The sequence below is a fragment of the Macrotis lagotis genome, chromosome X (genome assembly GCF_037893015.1).
Source record: "Macrotis lagotis isolate mMagLag1 chromosome X, bilby.v1.9.chrom.fasta, whole genome shotgun sequence".
Taxonomy (NCBI): Eukaryota; Metazoa; Chordata; class Mammalia; order Peramelemorphia; family Peramelidae; genus Macrotis; species Macrotis lagotis.
The window spans coordinates 644453442-644476452 of NC_133666.1; the positions used below are offsets into that span (position 1 = coordinate 644453442).

Sequence of the window (23011 nt, forward strand, 5' to 3'; positions counted from 1 at the left end):
CCAAATAGTCAAAGGTAATGCTAATAATCAAAGGGATTTTTTTAAAAGGGGGGTGGGTGGGTGGGGATGTAAAGAACAGGGCAGATTCACAGAACAGGAAGACAGAATTAGAGGGTACCTTAGAATACAGAATAAAAAAACTTAAAAATCACCTACTTCAATAACCTCATTTTAGCAAAAAGATGGAGAAACTGAGGCACTGAATCCAGGTTTCCAGATTCCATGTTATCTCATATCCAATTGTACCTCTACCGAAAGTTTCTAAGACTAACAGATAGGATCTTACAGGAGTCATCGTATTATACCTTCCCAAGTATCCCCTGCCCCTTTTGAGCTTCACCAAAATGCCTTGCTTGTCAAGAGCTTACTCCCTGAAATTGTACTTTGACCTGAGCAATATTATCCAAGTCCAGCAGGAGACAGGCAGAGACAGGAGCATGCGCAAGATTACCTGGTTAAGTGCTGAGAACTGCAGCCAAAATTGCATCTGGGCCATGCTGCAAGGACACTGGGCAGCCCACAGGACCAGGCTCCCCTTTCACAGTCAAGCAAGGGGAAAGATACATTCATGACAGCAGCAGCAACATCAGCAGCAGAAGGAGCAGCCTTCAGATGCCAAGGGCCCAGGCAACCAACAGAGAGAAAACTGGCAAGGAGGGAGAGGAGCCTGAGGTGGCAGCCCTGGCTGGGAGGGGACAGAGACAAGGCTGCTGGCTCCCAAGCAAGCAAGGGAGATTTGCATAGACTGTTTAGTCATGAAGCCTCAGAGCTTACTTCCTCTAAGACCAGGGCTGACTTTCAGGAAATGATGTCTGCTTGGTAAGTCAGTGAAATTACTGGCAGTGTGATGAGAATTACTGTATGTGGTGTAATTGAGCTGCCGAGACACTGTAAACAAAGCTGACCTCTTCCATGGGCTTGGATTTCACGTGGGACCAAAATGAAGCCTCCAGCTACCTGGCTCCTGCTGCAGAGGCAGCCCGTTCCCCTTCATTTTTCTCTCTCAGGTTGTCAAAATCCCCAGGCTTTGGCCTACAGAGTCCCTCTGTTTGCTTGTGTGCGTATGTGTATGTGTGTCTCAGTTGTATCTCGTGCATGTGTGTGTAAGACAGAGCCAGAGGGTGCGGTGGTGTGGAAGAAAGCACTATTTCTTTTTTAAAAAATGAGACTGACAGAAGACAAATATTGAAACAAGTATTTTAAGAGGCAATGCAGAGGACTGCGATTCAGAAAATCTCAGGATCCAATTCTAACTTATTGTGGGACCTTGGATAGTCACATGAAATTAGAGAATTCTAATGCTGAAAGAGACCTTAGAGACAGTTATTTTGTAACTGAGAAAACCAAGATCCACTAGAGGAAAGTATCTTCTCAGAGGTGATGTATTAACTAAGGGACACAGGGAGGCCCCGGACTCCTGACCCACACTGCCAAGTCTGAAGCTCCTGCTGAGAGACACACTGCTCCCCAGGCTTCCCCTCATGGTCTCAGGTTCTTTAGGTGTATGCTTTAGATATCTCCTCTAAAGCCACTCTAGCTTGAGCATTCAAGGATTTAAAAGCTGCCTACAAAACCCAGCTCTAGTATCCATCCTTCTCTGTTCAAATCACAAACACAGGAACAAGTCTGACTACCTCACTACACTCAAAATATACTGGTTGTCGATCTTTTTTAATTCTTCCCTCAAATCAGATCACCTGTCTGGTCTCTTAAGGAAGGCAGGAAGTACCTGAGTTCCTGTTGATGAGAGGCAAATTCTGAAGTCATTTTCTAGAGTCTAGACAAATGTGATAAGGTTTCCGCCAAGCTTCATCCAGGGCAGTTTGTTTCTGCCCTTTGCCAAATAGGGAACGACTCCATGACAAAAGGGCATTTGTTTAGTGTGGGGATTAAAGAGAAATGTGGGCAGCAGGAGACTTGCCAGGTCCCAATCTGAATCCTGCAAATCTAGGGTCTTTGAAGTGAAAAGGATTATCTGTTCTTATTGTAGTGTCTCTGACTCTTCATGACCTCCTTTTGAGGGTTTTCTTGGCAAAGATACTGGAGTAATTTATTTCCTTTTCCAGTTCATTTTATAGATGAGGAAACTGAGTTAAAGAGGGGAAGTGATTTGCCCAGGGTCATCCTGCTGTTAAGTGTCTGAAGTTGGGTCTTCTCGATTCCAGGCCTAGGATTTCTATCCACAGCACCATCTAGTTGGTCTTACTCTGTCATCTTGCAGAGATGGAAACTGAAACCCAGAGAGGTGAAATAGTTTGCCCCAGACCATCAAAGAAATAAGCTGATGGCAATTCCCTTAAAGTCTTAGCTAACACCCCAGCTCCTGCATAATGCCTCTACCAATCTTCCTTAATCTTTGTGCCTTCCCCTGGAGAGGACCGCCCCTCCCCCAATTTCTCCTGTCTATATTTCATTTGTTCATGGTGATTTGGAAGCTGTCCTTCCCCATTAAACTGTGATGTGATCTGCTTTTTGATCTTTCTTTGTATTCCCCCCCCCCATGCTTAGCAAAGAGTCTGGTATACAGTTGGTGCTTACTAAATGCTTGCAGACTGAAGTGGCAAACCTGGGTATTTCAAATTCAGGCTTTCACTCATCTGTAAAATGAGCAGGCTGGTCTGACACCACTCTTCCCCTAATAATACAATGGTTCTCTGAGGTGAGTCATTCGACTTTCCAGGGGTTGGGCCCATGCAGGGCCCCACCCTTAGACACAAGGTCCTACTCCAAGGAAGTTTCAAAGTGCAACCATGGACGAGGGTACTTCCAATGATGGAGTATCAAGGTTTAGAAGAGATCTTTGAAAGCAGCTGGAATAAGTCCTATCTGAAGCAGGAACGCCTGTTATCACATCCCCAACAAGGGGAAACCCAGCCTTGGCACAAATATTTCCATAAACAAGCAGCTTACTGACTATAAAATCAATGCTTCCATTTTCCCATGGCTCAAATTGTTAATAAACTCTTCCCTAGGCAGCCTAGTGGTCCAGTGGAGAGAGATGCTGAGACTTCAGTCTGGAAGACCCAAGTTTAAATCCAGTCTTACTTAGGAGTTGGGTGACCCATGGCTAAGATTTTTAATCTCTATAGCCTCAGTTTTCTCTGGTGTAAAATGGCAGCACTTTCCTTCTGCAATTGTTGTGAGGCTCAAATGAGATCATATTTGCAAATGTCTAGCACATAATAGATATTGAATAAATGTTTGCTCCTTTCACACCTTCCTACACTGATCTGAAAATTGACTTCTTTAAAGAAGCCCAAAATTCCCCAAGCAAATCATTGGATGGATGATAGAAAAGTTGACTTTGGACAAAGGAAACAAGGTACATGGTATTCCAAATCAAAATTGGTTTAAGGAGAAACCCTTCTTTATAATGACAAAGTGATATCCTCAATTCAATTAAAATTATGTATTAACTACCTATTGTGTGCAAAGCATCAGGAACATAAAACTAAAGCAAATTCCTGTCCTCAAGAAGTTTCTATTCTAATGTACATTCTCCACAGTAATTCCACGAGTAGGTAGTGTATTATTATCCTTCTTTTTCAAATGACTAAAATAAGTAGTGAAGTCATAAGCCCATACATCTGGACCTGGAAGAAATCCCAAAAAGTCTTCTAGTTCAAACTTCTCATTTTACAGATGAGGAACATGAGATGCAGGGAAGTTAAGTGACTTGCATGGGGGAAAAAGTACAGAGGTAAGATTTGAATGATTCCAGAGCCAATATTCTTTCCATTCTACAACAATGTTCCAGGAGAGCCAAATACTTCTTTCCCCCTTTGTAGAAGTCAGTCCTAAGATGCATGACCACATCCTGTAGAAGCTGATCCAAAGTGCCCCTCCTAACTTTGTGAGTAGTATCTGCCTACTGTCAGATCCCTTGCCCATGGTCAGACATCCAGGCAAGGTTGAAGCTGGGAGACTGGAACCTGCCAGGGCTTTTGCCTCCAGTTTAGCACTCTTTCTACTTCCTCAAATAGCCTCTGTAACGGATTCACACATGATGCCAAACGCTAAGCATGAAGCCAAGGAAGAAGCAATTAGGAAAAACCCCCATTTAGACCCAAAGTGAAGGTGGTTGTGATTCAAAACTCTAAAGTCAGGAAGTCATCCGCTGGATCAGCTTTGTGGAGGCCCCCTAGGATTGGCCAGGGCTGATGGAACAAAGACCACCTAACAAAAGTTCCCTAAAGGACCATCCAGGAAATTGTGCCAAACTTCCTTTCCCTGCACCCAAAGCTATACATCCCATTTAAAGGCAGCCCCACTGAAGAAGGTGCAGTTTTTATGGGATGATCCGACACGGGCCGTCCTCAGTTTTCCTTCATGTTCTTGTGAACAAGAACGGCATGCCCAGAGCTGAGACTGGGGGAGGTACCCACATTACCTTAGTCCAAGCTGAGAAAGCTGCAAGCAGGCTATGGGTTACCCTCCTCTCCATTCCCATCACTCCATAAAGCTCTGGCGACGAGAAACAGTCAAAAGGCACCAACCCCTTCAGGTTCAAGCTCAGCACCAGGCCAGGGCCTGCCCTTCAACTTTACTGCAGCTGCTGCTGCTGTTGCTCCAGCCAATAAAGGGGTAGCAAAGGGGAAAAAAAAACTTGATTTTTTTTTCTTCCTCTGGCAGGCTGCCACGAGAGACGTCTGTCTTCCCGTCAGGAGGGCTGGCCATCCGAGAACCCAAGGAGGCCAGCTGTCATAGTGGCTTCTGCCTGGGGGATGGGAGGGAGTCATCCTTCTCCCCAGGCCTTCTGGGGGCAGTTAAGAAAGACTTCTTGGACCACAAAGATCCCAGTTCCAGGGATCTTTTTCCTGACTGAATCACGCAATTCTGTAACTGGTAGGGATTTCAAACACCATCTAGTCAATATATGTATAAAAAGAGCCCCTTGGTGAGCTGACTCAGTCAGGTTTTGCCTGAGGGTCTCCAGGAAGGCCCAAGGGGGCCAGTGATCCCCAGATTGCTTACTCATATCATCAATGTCTTTGATAAGGTCCAGAGTCTAGTTTCCCAGATAACTAAATTACTTAAAGGCAAGGCTGGTATGCCCTTCCTTGATTTCTTATCTGAAATGGAAATGCTCTACCTAGTTATTTGAGGAAGGTGTTTGGGACTATATTCTAGGGTGGGTAGCCTTTGGCAGTGGGGCACAGAACAGAGAACTGTCCCTGGAGTCAAGATTGATCCCTGCATTCACAGTTTGGTGCTGGCATTCACTCCCTGTGTGACCTAGAACAAGCCACTTAATATTTAGGACATTACTTCAAGTTACTTCATTCATAAAATGAATAAATAAAATAATATTCACTCTTCCCACCTCAAAGGATGGTTTGAGGAAAATACTTTGTAAACCCTTTGGAAATGGTATTTGATGATTTTCTCAAATAGTTCATACAGCTCTTTTATCCTCCCCGAAGTCTAAGAAAAGTTGAGTACACCATGAGTTCTGAAGCTGTAAATGACCCTGGAGCAGTCAGAAATCAACTTTAGTTTTAAAAGAACTCAAAGGAATGAAACTCCTGTCACAAATGAAAACCTTTTAGAATGAGAGGGTATCACAAGTCATGAAATCTAGCTCCCCTCACAAAGGTCCAGGGAAGAGAAGTGACTTAACCAGAGTTCCAGGACAAGTCAGAGACAGAACAGAACATTTCAGAGAAAGCTTCCTTGTGCTTACAATCATCCTCAAGATTGGGCAGTTTTTCTTTAAAACCAGCTGAAATCTTTCCTGTTACAACCAAACTCCAATGTTAACCAGAGTAAGTTTCTCACTGGAATAGGACTGCCAGTGTTCTTCAACTGAGATGAAAGGAAGCTCAGGGGGAGGAAAAATAGGACAGTGAAGGAACTCAAGATATTTAGCTGTAGGGAAGATTGATCATTACTTTTAGGATTTGATGAGGAAGAAATAGGAATTTATTCTGCCTGGCCCCTTAGCAGTAGTTAGTAGTACTGATAGTGATAGCTAACATTTACATAGTGTTTACTATTTGCCCAGCCCTGTGCTGAGGGGTTCACAATTATTATATTACTTGATTTTCATAACAACCTTGGGAGGTAGGTGTTATTATTATCCGTATTTTACAGATGAGTAAATTGAGGAAAAGATTAAGATTACAGTTAGTAAACTAGTAAGAGATACTAGATTTGGACTACTATTTTCCTGACTTCAGGCCTCCTATGAGACCTAGTTGCCACAGTAAAGAATTAGAACCTATTGCTCAATCAGTAAGTGCTAGAAGCCTAAGTTAACAAAGACTTAAGTGAAACAGACTCCAATGTCCAAGAGCTTGGATTCTATAATGAAGGGGGTAAAGTGACACTAAGGCAGAGCTGAGGGAGATAAGAAGGCTGAACTGTTTGGTATCATACCCCAAAATATAGATGTCCATGGTCCAGAGCAAGGTAGACACTCCAAAGAGGCAGAGTACAAAAACTAGTTAAAGCAAGATTATTTGTAGTAACACAGAAATGGAAACAAAGTCAGGGTCTATTGACTGAAGAATGACTCAACAACTTGTGATAAAACAAAGTGCTCAAATATTTCAGTCAGGTGCATTAGGTGCTTAATAATTAAGTTTACTGACTGTGATGGAAGAATTATGACCATGGGAGATTCAGAGAAACTTGGGAAGAGTTGTAGGAACTGAGACTGAGTAAAATGGGCAGAACTAGGACAACAGCTTACATAATGGTATTAATGTGTAAAGATTAAAATGTGTAAGAATTTCGAAGCACCTCAATAACTCAGATCAAAGCAATGACCAAACATGAATCTAAAAAAGTGGTAATAAAGCTTGACTTCTCCCACTTGGCAGAAGTGAGAAACTGGAGGTAAAGAATGAGATGTGAATTTTGCAGATATGGATTATTATGTTTTGGTTTGACTCACTTGTTATAAGGGAGCACTATTTGAGGAGAGTAGAATTAGTTTCTGGTGAGAGAGAGAGAGAGAGAGAGAGAGAGAGAGAGAGAGGCAAAACATTTTAAAAACAGAGAACACCAATAACACATTTTAAAATACACTGAAGAAAACAAAAAGAAATTCAGAAAGTAACACAAACAGGGTCATTTTATTACTATTTTGCTAAATTTAATATACACTTAATATACCAATAGGAAATTCAAAATTTTAGAATCATTATTTTTCTTTTTTATTTCTTCTACATCCTAAAATTTAGATTACTAAGTTCAAAAAAAATTTTTTAGAGAAAGTTTTAAGAAATAGATTTCAGCTAAAAATAAAGAAAACCTCCTAATAACCGAGATTCCAAAGTCTAGATTAAGCCATCTCAACAGTTTCCTTATCAACAACAATATCTGAACACAGCTAGGGATGTTTTAGTAAAGTCAGGATCTGGTGATGCTCTCTGACCAGAAGTCCTGTCTAATTCCTGGATTCTACGACAATTCAAGAAAGACCCTGCTGAGTGTGTGACCCTCCTTTGAGTGAGTATATAAATCAGATTTTTGGGAAGGAGAGCTGCATATCCACAGCAGGTCATTGTTGCAACTTGTAAGTCAGAAACCCGGGGTTCAAATCCCAGGACCCCAGCTTAATAGCTGTGCTACTGTATTCTTTTAGCCTCAGTTTAACTCACCTATAAATTGGGGGATAATAAGGCTACCTACCTTACAGAGTTGTGAACAACTGAGATTAAAAAATAAAACAAAAATGCTTTATAAACTTGGAAGTCAGTTGTCATTTGCTTTAGCATAGCTGTGGACAAAATCATCTAACTTCTTGGAATCTATTTCCTACTCTATTAAAATAGAGATAACACATTCATGACAATTCAAGAGAAGTTATCTTGAGAGCAAGTGTTTTTGTAGACCTTAAACTGCTGTAGAAATAGTTTATTTTTTAATTGCTTATTGACATTTTTCTCCCTTTTAATGGATGAGAAAAATCTTTTTATCTTTAATTATTCTAAAATGTGTTAATCTTTTTACATTTTTAAGTGTTTTGAAATTTTTAATTTTTAATTTGAAATATCTTTTAAAGTATTTCATATTTAAAATTTCAATCTAGGGGCAGCTAGGTGGCGCAGTGGATAAAGCACTGGCCCTGGAATCAGGAGGACCTGAGTTCAAATCCGACCTCAGACACTTAATAATTACCTAGCTGTGTGGCCTTGGGCAAGCCACTTAACCCCACTGCCTTGCAAAAAAAAAAATCTAAAAATTCCTTTTTATTTAATGTCCTGTGTACTATTGCATAGTTGAGAAAATACCTAAGTTTTCAAGTTGAGTTAAAAGTATTAAGTCACCAGCTCATCTTTCTGAAGGAAACCTGAGCAGAGTCTCTGGGTCTATTCCCATCTGATTTTCATCTCCTTAACCACATCTCTATACACTGAAAACTTTTTTATTCCATATAAAGTGAAGATTATGAGGATTTGGGATGGCACCATCTATTAAAATGTTATTCTTAAGTTTTTATTGATCAATGTTATATCCAGGTGTTTGCAGGGAAATTTAGTTAGCTGAATTCATGGGAATGTTGCCCTGTGGAGGACATTTTAATTCTATTCTTAGATTAATTCCAGTATATTTTTACTGGTTTATTGGTTACCTCAAATATTTTGAGGCCTGTATTTATAGAAGGACTTGTCATGTGTCTAGTCATAAAAGATGGCTATTCTCATGATGGTCAGTCAATGAACATTTTAGTTGCTGGGTAAGGACAGAGGACACAAAGAAAGGGCCCAAACAGCCCTTGTTCTCAAGGAATCTAAGGAAGGAGACAACAGACAACAACTCTGAACAATAAGACATGGATCCCAGGCTAAATTGGGATAGTCTCAGAGGGAATGTAGTAGGAGGAAGGACTGGGAAAGGCTGAGATTTGAAGGAAGTCAGGGAAGCTGGGAGGTGGAGGAGACAGAATTCTGGGTATGAGAGAGGGGAGCTGGGGAAGAAAGACTCAGAACTGAGATGTGGACTGCAGAGGACACACAGGGCGGCCTGTGCAGAGGGATATGCTGCTCTCACTGTGCTCATACAATCTATATTTCTAAGCTCCTTATGTACAGATCTGCATGATATGGTCACTTTGTCAATGGTTCCTTGTCCATTCCATTCTAACAATGGAATGTTGGCTAAATTCATTTGAATGTTGTTTGTGGCAAGAGTTTTGATTCTACTCTTGGATCTTAGTGGTTTCATAGGCATTATTAGAAAGGAAGGAAATCACTTTTTTTTTTTATGTTTTTGCAAGGCAAATGGAGTTAAGTGGCTTGCCCAAGGCCACACACAGCTAGGTAATTATTAAGTGTCTGAGGCTGGATTTGAACTCAGGGACTCCTGACTCCAGGGCCGGTGTTCTATCCACTGCACTACCTAGTCGTCCCAGGAAATCACTTTTAATTAATATCAACCAATCCAAGGGAATTGGTGGAGAAAAACCAATCTTTATGAGTTCAAATCCAGACTCAGACACTTAACAATTGTGTGACCATGAACAAGTCACTTAATCCTGTTTGCCTTGATTTTCTTGTCTGTAAAATGAGTTGAAGAAGGAAATGGCAAGCCATTCTAGTATCTTTGCCAAGAAAATCTCAAATAGGGTCCCAGAGAGTTTCAGGACTGAAACAACTGATTGTACAACAACAACATATGAAATGATGCCTGCTTATTCCAAAAGTATTTCACCAATGTGAATTTCTATTGTGCTCTAAGCAGTCTATCACGTCTCCATTTTTCCAATAAAGAATTATTCAGCTTTGTGGGCCCTGTTTTATTTGTAAAACTTTTTATTAAGGTACTCTCCAAATCTGTTATAGTTCATTTTATAGTTCCAAAGGTATAGAATAAACCTGGTACTGTACAGTTTTTGTTTCATTTTCTTTTTATTATCATTGTTACTATGCCAACTAGAGGAAGAAAAGGAGAGAGATAACTTCTCAAGGATATCAAACAAATCTAGTCCTCATCTATGAAAGCCAAAAAGACAGTTGGCAATTTACTCTGCTCTCTTCATTCCAACAATTGCTTACTTCCTTGAAAAATATCGCAATGGTAGGATTTGGTACTAAAAGCACTTTTCCATTCTATCTCATGAAGCAGTGAAGGACTGCAAAGTAATAATAGCAAATTACCAATCTAAGCTGTAAAGTAAGGTTCTGTCAGGGAGGAAGGGAAAAAAAAGGATGGGTCTAAATTTAGGCTGTTCCAACAGTGACTTCCATTTGAATGCTTTGAAGAATCTATGATCTCAGCAATGAGGGTACTCCCTTTAATGGATAGAAAATCTCAGTCGCTGCAATGCTTGCCCATGCCCTCCCATTAATTCTCCAGTGGTACCTGTTACATTAAGTATCTTTTTCTGGATCTGACATAAGCAACAGAAGGACTACCAGGAAATATACATACTCTTCTACTGCAATGGCCCCTATATTTTTCCAGTCTGGTGTATCATATTGATATATTTTATTACTATTTCTTGGGTATGATTCTTGGTTTATAGTACGTTGCATGTAATTCATTGCCACCATGTGTCTCTCCATTATACCTTTGGACTAACTTATAATTTTAATTTTTTTTAAGATGTTATTTATTTTGAGTTTTACAATTTTCCCCCCTAATCTTACTTCCCTCCCCCACCCCCCACAGAAGGCAATTTTCCAGTCTTTTCATTGTTTCCATGGTATACATTTGATCCAAATTGAATGTGATGGGAGAGAAATCATATCCTTAAGGAAGAAATATAAAGTATAAGAGATAGCAAGATCAGACAATAAGATAGCAGGGTTTTTTTTTTTTTCTAAAATAAAGGTAATAGTCCTTGGTCTTTGTTCAAACTCCAGTTCTTTCTCTGGATACAGATGGTATTCTCCATTGCAGACAGCCCCAAATTGTCCCTGATTGTTGCACTGATGGAACAAGTCCATCAAGGTTGATCATCACCCCCATGTTGATGTTAGGGTGCACAGTGTTTTTCTGGTTCTGCTCATCTCACTCAGCATCAGCTCATGAAAATCCCTCCAGGCTTCCCCAAATTTCCATCCCTCCTGGTTTCTAATAGAACAATGCTAAGCCATTCCCCTACTGAAGGACATTTACTTGATTTCCAATTCTTTGCCACCACAAACAGGGCTGCTATGAATATTTTTGTACAAGTGATGTTTTTACCCTTTTTTATCATCTCTTCAAGGGTATAGACCCAGTAGCGGTATTGCTGTGTCAAAGGGTATGCAACATTTTTGTTGCCCTTTGGGTGTAGTTCCAAATTTCTCTCCAGAAAGGTTGGATGGGTTCATAGCTCCACCAACAATGTAATAGTGTCCCAGATTTCCCACAACCCTTCCACCAATGATCATTATTCTTTCTGGTCATATTTGCCAGTCTGAGAGGTGTGAGGTGGTACTTCAAAGAAGCTTTAATTTGCATTTCTCTAATAAGTAATGATTTAGAGTAATTTTTCATATGACTATGGATTGCTTTGATCTCCTCATTTATATATTGCCTTTGCATATTCTTTGACCATTTGTCAACTGGGGAATGAATTTTTTTTTTAAAGCTGACTCAGTTCTCTGTATATTTTAGCAATGAGTCCCTTATCAGAAACATTAGTTGTAAAGATTGTTTCCCAGTTTACTACATTTCTTTTGATCTTGGTTACAGTGGTTTTGTCTGTGCAAAAGCCTTTTAATTTAATGTAATCTAAATCATCTAGTTTGTTTTTAGTGATGTTTGTAATTTTAATTTTTCAAAGATTGTGGCATTCCCAGACACAGAGCATCCCTGGAAGAAAACTAATGTCAGTAAATTGGGTCTTGTGTTTTGAGGATTATTGAAGGCATTATACAATTTCCTAAACTCAATCTATGTCATTCTCTTCCTTTTATTTAATCCTGGATCTAGCTTGTTATCCATAACTTGTGTCTCTTCAAGATATAGATTGACACTGATGAATCAGGTCTATGGGCTGTCCATCCAACTGCACATCACATTCCGGACAACAGATAGTTTTCAACAAAAGTAAGCAAGTTCCTTAAGATCAGAGACTATTTTGTTTCTGTTTTTGAATCTCTGGCAGTATCTAGCACATGGTAAATGATGCTGGTCCTTTGCTTTTTTTTTTAAGGTTTTTTTTTCAAGGCAAATGGGGTTAAGTGGCTCGCCCAAGGCCACACAGCTAGGTAATTATGAAGTGTCTGAGACCGGATTTGAACCCAGGTACTCCTGACTCCAGGACCGGTGCTTTATCCGCTACGCCCCTGGTCCTTTGCTTTCAAAGAAGACCATAACAACAGGAAAGTGATGCTATGGGAAGCACATGAACTGGATTTAAGTGGAGGGGGGGGCTGTACTAGGTCACCAGCCTCACTTTCTCCTCCAGAGTCATCTGAGTCCAGTAGTCAGATACAAATCAAAACAACAGGAAACGGCTCTCAGGGTCAAGTGACTTGTTCGAAGATCAAATAGTAAGTGTCAGGCTTTTAAGGTTGGAGTCGAACTCCAGTCCTGACTCCAAGACCAGTGCTCTATCTGCTTTATCATTTAGCTGCACACAGTAATGCTTACTAAATGAATGAATGAATTCACCAGTCCCAAAAGGGCAAGGGGGTGAAGAATCCTAACAGCCTAAGTAAGTACTTTACTGGTTTGTGAAATATTTTAAAAATCAAAAGATCAAGGAGGAAGAGCCTCCAGTCTAGCTCATGCCAGAACAATTCATTAAAAATTTTTTCCCCTGGGGGGGTGGAGGGGGAAGGGTAATAGCTAAAGATTTGCTTGCATTTTCCCCCCCTCTCAAATAGACCTCTTTTAAAAGACAGAGGCTCTGTTCATATGGGGATAGGGTTTCAAATCAGGGAAACCACTTAAGATAACAAAGTGCCCAGTTTCCTGGGCATTTCTTATTCAGCAAAACATTATACTGAACCATGAACTTGTATGAGAGAAACTTCTTATTCCTTTTTCTCAAAGCAGGAAGAAAAAAGAAAGAGAAGTGCACTGGTATTCTCCTTTGGTATTTCATTGCGGTCTGGTAGACAAGCTCTGTCAGGTTTGACCCAAGGATGAGTCCAGGGACAGGCTGTTTCTGTTCCCCGAACCTCGGTGGAGAAAGAATAGGGTTCTATTTGACGAGGAGAAGAAGTCAGGGGACCCCAGACCCCAGAAACAGCCAGGAAAAAGGTGTAGAGACAGAAGATGGGAGCACTGTGCGTGAGAAACAGATCAAAGAGCTTGGGTGGAAGAGGAAGTAGTGTAGAAAGGAAAGGCAGGTGGTTGGGGTTAGGTTGGGAAGGGGTTTCAAAGAGAAACAGAGAAGCTCACATTTGATCTTAAGGTTTACAAATGATACCATCTTTAAGTGCCATGATGCTAATGTAAAGGGCAATAATAATGCAAAGGGAAAAAAGAACTTCTGGGTCATATCTCATCCTAAGAAACAGTCATACTTTTCAACATGTGAGGTGAGTGACCGTCTTGCCTCTGCTCAAATCTGTCCAGAGATTAGGAACTCATTTTCTTCTCCACTGAGCTGAAATCAGCCTCCCTGTAATTTTCTCACAATTCTCCAACTGTGGCCTTCTAGAAGTCTGTTCTCTCACAGTGACAGCCCTTGAAAGCTTCAAAAAGCATTCCCACCTTATTCTCTTTATTAGGTTCTGCAGTCCCAGCTCCTTCAACTTGATCCTCCTCTGACAAGATTCTCCATCACCCCTCCCCATCCTGGCTATTTTCTTCTGCCATAAAATATAGAGGAGACTGGTGCTGAGGAAAAGGGAAAGAACAAAGAACCACAAACTCAAAAGAATGGACTGTGTAGCCAGAGGAGGCACAAAGCTCCCAACTAGCTGCTGATCAAGTTTTCTTTCCTCCCTTTCAATTCCTACTTAGCCCCTGTTTTGTCATAAGCCTGAATCTTTCTGGGAAATTGCTCCATGGCCTGCTGGTCTCAGAGAGTCCTCCCTCCCCCCATCTTGACCACAAGTTAATCTCTGGTGCATAGATCCCTGGTTCTAAGCAGAGATGAGTCTACTATCTACCTCATGCTGGTACTGCTGACAGGATCCAGCTCCTCCCTCTGGGCTTGAGCCACCCAGGCATGCAAGGCAGCATGAGGAGCAAGCCAAAGGTGGGGTAGATGGGCTGGAACTTAGGCCTCCCACCCCTTGCAGGAATCCCTGGCACAGTGCTCTAGTTTCTACAAAGCATTTATATCCATTACTCATCTGAGCTTCATACCAACTCTAGGATGCAAATGCTCTTAAGTCACTAACTCAACCCCCCCCCCCCCCCCGCCCCAGACTCCAAGGCAAGCGAGCACCCCAGTCTCTTTTTCTGAACTGCTTCTTCCAGTTTCCTCTAATCTATGGGCTCAAGATTCTTGCCTCTCTTTCACCTCTCTCCTATAATAATAACACCCTTGGGGTAGGGAATCTTTATTATCCCCATTTTATGTATGAGAAAACTGAGACCTAAATTAACTTGCTTAGGCTCATACAAATCGCTTGCATCAGGGCCGGGACTCAAAGTCAGTCTCCTGACTGAGACCAAGCTTGAGGCCACAAATACATGTTTTCTCTTCACCATAAGGTTGAAACAGTGTTCCTCTACCCTCCCAATACTCCATCCTGTGACATAGTCCCCTAGCATCCTAGCACCCTACACATCCTTTACCTTACCATCCCAGGATTAGCAACAATGAGTCTGGCAAGATGCTTCCAGCAATGGTTAAATATGCTGACCTCTCTTCCCTCCCACCATTCCCCAGCATTGCCAAGCTCCATCTGCCACCAATGTACAGAATTTGAAGGAGATGGTCTGGATGGAAGTGTCAGAGGCAGAAGAACCCTGGGCTTACAATTACTGACTTGGACTATTAGGTATATTATGACAGGCAGATCAATTGGTATCAGTTTCCTCTTCAACATAATAATACCGAGTTACCTCATGGGTAATCAAGGATCAAACAAGGAAGTACTTCTGTAAACCATACAGGGTCATGGTGTCTGCCAACAGCATTATTACTCTTTGGATTCCTCAAATTCAATAGTCCTACTACCTGAAGATGAACCCCTCCTAGTCCTAGGATTATGGCTCCTATCCAGTTCTCTCCTGTATCCAGTCTAGAACTTATTTGTATACATTTGTTTGTTAGATTGGGAGCTTCCTGAGCACGCAGGCTCCTTTTGCTTCTACCCTTATCCCACAAGGGTTTAGTACAGTCCTGACTGGCCAACAAACATCTGAAGGAATCTACAACTAGCCAAACAACAATCTCATTTAAGAGATTCCTAAAGGGCAGCTAGGCGGTGTAGTGGATTAGAGCACCGGCCCTGGAGCCAGGAGGACTGTAGTTCAAATCCAGACTCAGACACTTAATAACTACCTAGCTGTGTGACCTTGGGCAACTCACTTAAACCGAGAGAGAGAGAGAGAGAGAGAGAGAGAGAGAGAGATTCCTAAAAAGAGGCTCTTCTCACCATTGCTAGAAGACCTCCAGTGAGGGCAAGTCCACCATTCTCCATTTCACATCTGAATTGTTAGGTTATTGTTGGCTGTTAATGGGAAGTTTTTTCCTTACCATAAATTAGTTGGCCTCTGGTACATGGTGCAAGCCATATAAATGCTTATCACTTCCGCTGTGCGCGTACACACACACACACACACACACACACACACACACACACACACACACACACATACTTTCTGCCTGTCAATTTTGCCCTCTGACCAAGTCTATCACTCCTTGGAGCCAACTCAAACAGAAATGACTCTTCTCCAGGTTAAGTTCCTCCTGTCCCTTTTATGGATCCTGAGCCTGCCAGTCAATGTCTTCCAGACCTCTCCTGGCTTAGTGTATTTTGCCAATAGGTCATTGATCCCAGATACACAAAATGAACGGCAATTTGAAGAAGGGAGCAATAAAAATTTGAGAGAATGACTTAGGAAGGGGCACCTGAGATGATCCCTGGAGTTAAGCTGAGGGAAAAAGAAGTCCAAGAAAGCAGTGAGGAGAATTTGTGCAGAGCACAGAGATAGGGGACAGAATGAAGACTTTAGTCACTCAGTCAACAAATGTTTATTAATCATTTCCTATGGGTCTAGGGCTATATTAAGTACTCCAGATACAAAGAAAGGCAAAAACAACCCTATGCTCAAGGAATTTCCATTCTGTGTGTGTGTGTGGGGGGGGGAGGTGGAATGGGAGAGGGAAGAAAACATGAAAAACCTAGATACAAATGAATAGATACAGTAGAGATGGGAGCTCATTTGGGAAGGAAATTACTAGCATTAAGGGGAAGTCTAGACTGGCCTCCAGAAGGAGGTAGGATTTTAGGGAAGCCCTGAAAGAAACCAGGGAAGTCAAGAGGTAGAGATGAGAAGGAGGAAGAGAATTCCAGAGGACAGTTAGTAACAATGCCCGAAGTCAAGAGATGGACTGCTTTGTTAGATCTTTCAAGTATGTGTGCAGGGGAAGAAGTAGGAAGGGTGAAAAATCAGGTTGGGAAAAAGTCACAAGTCTAGTTTCCATATTCTGGAAGGGTGCATAAAAGGGAACTCTATGAAATGAGTTTAGAAATGAAGAGTAGAATCAGATGGGGGGGGGGTCATGTCTATGTAGACAGGATGTTTGTATCTTAGTCTACACAATAACGATCTGTTGATTATTTTTGAGTTAGATGTGGAATATGGTTAGCCTTCTAACTAGAGGACCTCTAAAGTTACTCCCACTCCCGGAGGTAGTCTGTGATGGGGAAGAGAGGAAGATGTAAAGAGGAAACAAAGAGGAAGACAGAAAGGAAAGACTATAATGTAGGACATGCCAAAACACAGATAAATGGTCTTTTCAAATTAAAGTTGGAAGCTCTCTGCTCTAAGATCTGGGATCCAGGCTAGCATTCCCCCTAACCCAGCAGAGGCAAGTATATTTGGCCTTGGAACAATAGCCCCCAGCTAAAAAGGCAGAGCAAAAATAATCTTTGAAAATTGAAGTCATTTTTACTGCAATTGCATAACCCAGTCGGCTCCATTTCACAAGGCTATTTGCCCCCTATCAGTAAACAGTCCAAGCCTGTTTACATTCCAGGATGGACTATTATTATTATTATTATTATTATTATTATTATTATCATCATTATTAATGTAATTCCCATAGGGGAATTCATGGAAATTTCACATACCCCACTATGACTACCAAAGACAGATTAATGCTGCATCATCTACTCTAACTTGTGCAAGAAAAAAAAGGGAATTCCAATCCTCAAAAATGGGGCACAGCCAGGATGGGAGGGCATGTCAAAGGGAAGGGGCAGTGATGGCTTGGAAGTCAGGAGGTTGGGATTCTAGACCTAATTCACTATTTATTTCTATCACTTTGTCTATCTTTGTGTCTATCACTTCTACTCTCTTGCTTATAATTTCTTCAACTATTACATGAGAAAATTGGAATAGATGCTCGTCTCCATCTGTGCCAACCTGAAGGTCCTTCTAGTGCCAACATCTAGCACCAGATTCTAGAAGAATAGCTGACATTCACATAGAACTAGAAGGTCTGTGAAGCATTTTACTTATGTCTTCTCAATGGTTTAATTCTGAAGAGTGGATACCAGTTCTACTTTTTACAGAAGAGGAAACTGAGGTTTAGAAAAATTACAACCATAGACCTTTCTGACTCTAAGACTGATCCTCTATCTACTACATTCCTTGAAGCTGTTTCTCTGTTATGTATTTGAAGGACTCCTCAAGTTCTGCAATTCTATTTTCTAAGTTCTAAGGTCCTAAACAGTCCTGGCATTCTCTGGGTGTACATACACAGCCAGTGCTGGGGTTTTAGACCTGTACCTCAACAGTTAACTGTATAAATTCTGGGCTCTGACTTAATGTATTGAGAGTTATACACCTTAAAAAATCAGACATAGTCTAATTGCAAGTATCTTAAATTCACAGAAGAGGAAAATAAAGGCTAGTGATAAGAAATTACTTGCCAAGGCCACACATACTGAAGGAACATGGGAAGCAAGAATTTGAGGCTGTCTATCAACTCTAAAAAGAATAAGAGTTAACATGTCTAGAGTTCTGGAAAGGTTTAAAAAGCTCCTGACAAGGGGTGGTGCAGTGAATAGAGCACCAGCCCTGGAATCAGGAGAACCTGAGTTCAAATCCAACCACAGATACTTAATAATTATCTAGCTGTGTGACCTTGGGCAAGTCACTGAACCCCATTGCCTTGTACCACATTCATATACTTTATTTTACAAACTGTTGAGATTCAGAGGATTTTCTGCTTTGTCCAAGCTATGTGTCAAAAATGGTATCCAAACCTGCATCTCCAAGTCCCAAGTTCTGTTTATATCCTCAGAATAGTTCAAGTTCAAATCCTTAAACCATTAAGGACTCATGCCACAGTTTACAATTCCAAGGGGGAATTGATCATCCTTCTTCTCTCTGACATTTGGAGGTGACCAGTTGCCCCACAAACCCTCATCCTCCATTCTTCTAAAAAGTTCCCAATAACTGAGGTTTCATTCCTTAAAGAGAGAGGAGCCACCACAAGGGTGCCAGCTGCCCAGGGGAATATATTCCTGCTGCAAGGGGTCAAGTCTCCTGACCCAATAGCATCTTGTTTCAGTTCATTGGGCCTTCTTGGGGAAAAGAAAGGAGGGAAAACCATTCTTACAAGAGAGGAGACTGGTGTAGATGATTCTATGGCAAACCAAACTCAAATAGCTATTGCTGCCTGGCAGATTGGTCACTGGTAGAATAGAGAATACAATGTCCCTGTCATGGGGTCATTCAGATTCTATCTGAACATTCCCAGGGATAGGGAACTCACAATTCATGGAGGACGCTCCTCCCCAGGGAGATCCTAGGTTGGAAGTCAGGGAGAAAAGGTTCAAATCATGGTCCTGCTATTTTATCTGTGCCACGTAAGACAAGTCACTTGACCTCGATGAGGTTCAGCTCTGCTGTACAATCTAAGAATACACTAGAATCACTGATCTCAATTAGGAAGATACCCCTGAAGCCATCTGGAACAACTCCTAGATCTCAGAGGAGGAAATCAAAGTTCTAAGGAGGTTATAATGATCCAAGACCATGTAGGTAGGGATGAGGTCAGCAGTGGGATTGAAAATCAGACAGTATTACTCTGGATGGACATCCCCCTAGATGTTTTTGGAGGTCTTTCTGCTCTAATTCTGATTATTAAAGAGTGAGAAAGGCTTAGGCAACATCCACTGGGTGATCAATAAATTCCTTATTCCAGATCTAATCCAACAAGCATTTGTTAAGTTCTTAGTACATGCCAGGCCCTGGGCTAGGACAAAAGATAAGATAGTCCTTGCCTTCAGAGAGACCTTGGCATGACTTTCGATTTCCTCTTCTGCCAGATGAAGCGTTTGAACCAGACCTGATTGGCACAGCCTGTACTTCAGGGTGAACCATGGAGAAAGGAGACCAGAAGTCATTTGAGGGATGAGAGAAGCAGACCCCAGGCTCTACATACATTTGAAGACCTGAAACACATTATTTTTCTTCTTCCTTTCATTTCCAGCTCAACTTTTTTTTTTCAGGTTTTTGCAAGGCAAATGGGGTTAAGTGGCTTGCCCAAGGACACACAGCTAGGTAATTATTAAGTGTCTGAGGCCGGATTTGAACTCAGGTACTCCTGACTCCAGGGCCAGTGCTCTATCCACTGCACCACCTAGCTGCCCTCCCTTGGAGATCATGTCTGCTCTGCATTGCAGGGGGCCTGGCTTCTTCATCCCGCTCGACTCTATATATGCTCTGTGGCTTTGGACAGATAGGTGCTCATCACAAACTCCAGCCTGGTTTTTGACACTGTATGTCCGGCATCAAGCAGTGTCTGGCACAGAGTAGGTATTTAATGTTTGTAGAATTGAATTGAATCTTACAAATTCTCAAAAAGACCCACTAACTCTTCATTCACTCAACATTATTCATCTCTGTAATCTTTGAGCAGAACCTCACAAAGAACCTCCAAGCTCATGGCAGAACCTAAAATATAAATGAAGAGAAATGAAAAATTCATAGTTCCTTTGATCTGAGGTTGAAAGGAATCTCAGGTGACCACACCCATCATATGATGGAGAAAGAGTATGACCCTTCAGTCCAGGAGGACTTCTTTATCTCTCTCCATCTATCCCCTCATCCTTGGGCTTCCTCACATCTGACAAGACCAGCTGCTCTCCATATCTTAAGAATCTTTGAGGGGTGCCTAGGAGAAGTAACTGGCCAAAATGAGGAATAACTCACAACTCATTTCTTCCTGGCTTCAAGCCCAGCTTGCTTCTCCCCTATACTCTACTGCCCTGTCTACCCAAAATCAGACAGTAGATAAATGGAAAAATTTGAACCCAGGTTTCCTGACCTGTCAATACAAGGATCAGTAGAAGGAGTGGAAGATGTCAATACTGGAGAAGGGGAGGGGAGACTGATCATTGGATTCACATTTTCACAAAGATGAGGAATTCCACTAGCTTAGCTTGGCTTCATAACTACAAATGAGGTTTGGTGATTCAGGGAGACAAAACTAGACTACATAGGAAAAAAACAAGAACTCTATCCCAAAGTGGAAGGGGCTTCCTTGGGAGGCAGAGGGGACCTTCTCTTTAGAAGTTCAAACAGAGGTGAGAGGAGCACCTGCATAAGGAGGCAACAGAAGGCTCCTGCTCAGGCATAGACTGGGATGGATGGTCTTCCCCCCTAGAGATTCTGCACCTCCAAATCCATTTTCTTTGTGCAACATCTTGAAGCCAAAATCTGCTTTCCATGCAGACACCTCCCTCAAGGGATGGTTCCTTTCTGCCCATCATTTAAGGCAAACTTCAGAGCTAGAGTGGGGTCCAGAGTCCAGAAAAAGCTGTTTTAAAAAGAGAATCCAATCTAGTTATCTGGTTACAAATGGATTTCAACCAATATCCATGACCCCTCAGACTTTGGAGCTCAGATTAGCCACAGAAAATGACTGCTTCCAGGAAATGCTTTGGTTCACACAACACCAGGAGAATTTGAGAACAACTCTATTGATTTGCTTTAACTTGCAATGATTCCAAAGAAGGGGAAGGGAGGAAGGAGACAGGAGCTAAAAGTAAGCATTTTAAAGTCAGTAGTTAAGACACAATAGTGAATAACAAAGATGACTTGAGCTGGAAGATTTGAGTTCAAATTCTGATCCACTACTAACATCTGCTTAAGCTCAGTTCAGTCCCTTTCGAGGTCTTGTCTAGGTCCTATTTTCCTTGTCCATGAGATGAAGCAAGGACAGCAGAAGATGCCTAAGGAGTTTGCCAGTTTTGGGGTCCTACAGCCACCTCTTTCTTTCTTTCTTTTTTTACTGGCTGGATAGTTTTTATTTATGTATTTATTATTTAAGGCAATGGGGTTAAGTGACTTGCCCAAGATCATAGCTAGGCAATTACTAAATGTTTGAGGCTGAATTTGGGCTCAGGTACACCTAACTCCAAGGCTGGTGCTCTTTCCACTGAGCCACCTAGCTGTTCCCTGGATAGTTCTTTATTCTTATTGTATGTAGTTTTTAGGATACAGCTGGAAGAGCTTGCCTTCTTGGGTGGGCTCAAAGCCATACTTTCCTAAGTTTTTAGGGTCAAAAGTTCCTTCTTTAAAGTACTTTTCAATCAAAGGTGCTACAGCTTCCATAAAGAGCTGCTTCAGCCACCTCTTTCTTAAAGGCAATGAACAGCAAACTGAAGGGTTAGCAGACAATATTGGATCAATTCAATTTACTGACAAACAGTTATTAGATACTAACTATTGTTAAGTGCCAAATATACTTGGTGCTAAGGAGACAAAAATGAGACACGTAGTGTCCACCTTCAAGATACTTACAGTCTTAGAGGAGGAATGGACAGGTACAAAACTAAGACATAAGAAAGAGTGTGATAACTATGGGCAAAAGGGAAAACCAACTGAGTCACTTGGTAAACCATAATGCCTGGAGAAAGAAAATCTCAAGTTCAAATCAGATACTTATTAAGACATAACATATATAAGTCACTTAACTTCTGTCAGTCTCAAGTTTTCTCAACTGTAAAAAGGAGGTGATGATAATAAATAGCTTTACAGCCCACGTTGGTTGTGAGGCCCAAATGAAATAACATTTGTAAAGCATTTAGGACAGTGTCTGTCACCTAATAAATGTTTGTTTCCCTTCCTCAACCCTGCCCCCCCACCTAGAAAAAAGATATGAGAAGAAGTACTGATGCCTGTCAGAGGTAGAAGGTCTGGAGTGAGATATCTACTGCATATTTTTAGTCTTTTTCCACCTACTGATTACCACATTTCCCCATGTATAAGACAAACCCTTTTCAAAAACTTTGGATTCTAAAAACTGGGAGTGTTATACAGTAGTTAACAGATTTTTTACTTGCATTTTCCACTTTTTCGTGCTTGTTGTCTTTGTGCTCATAGTTTCACATTTGTTACCAAAGTTACGGTTCATCACATTCTTCCCAGAAATGGCTCAGAAAAGATTTTTGTAGCGCTGAATTCAAGTTCAAAGTGATCCAGTTTACAAAAGGAAATTGTGCTGCTGAACATCAGTTTGGTCTTCCTCCAACCAAGAAAACAAACCGAGACTGAAAATGCCAGGGCATTTTCATGGGAAACAAGTCAGTCAAACGGCCTGGTTTAGAGAAGGAATTAAAGGGATGGATTGAAGCACAAAAGGCAATTGGAATTCCCATGTCCACAAAGATGGCTCAGCATGAGGCAAGAAGAATTGCTGATGGAAAAGATTTCAAAGGAGGACACAATTGGTGCTTCAGGTTCATGAAACGGAATAGACTAAGCATGTGTCCATGCACCAGACTTGTCCAAAAGATACCTGAAAGTTATGAGCGGAAGGTCCTTGAATTTCATGATGAACAAAACTTGAGTTCAATAACTTTATGTAATACATTTTTTCTTCAAATTTCAGGCCCCCAAATTAAGGTGTGTCTTATACATGGGGAAATGTAGTATTTTTCTCCTTTGGGGTGGTGGTGGTGGTGGTGGTGGTGGTGGT

General features: G+C 41.4%; 1 protein-coding gene across 5 annotated transcripts in view; it reads right to left on the reverse strand.

Annotated features, from left to right (window-relative positions):
- The window catches only part of SBNO2 (strawberry notch homolog 2), a 213205-nt gene that overhangs the window by 74460 nt on the left and 115734 nt on the right, over positions 1-23011 (reverse strand). Inside the window, exon 1 of one of the 5 annotated variants that reach the window (XM_074204526.1) lies at positions 4391-14214. The exons of 3 other annotated variants lie outside the window; for them this stretch is intronic. In XM_074204526.1, the coding sequence (XP_074060627.1) occupies positions 4391-4450 (60 nt within the window). In that variant the 5' untranslated portion in view covers positions 4451-14214. Of the gene's footprint in view, positions 1-451; positions 14215-23011 lie in introns of those variants that run through there. One more of the 5 variants, XM_074204527.1, reaches the window with a different exon arrangement.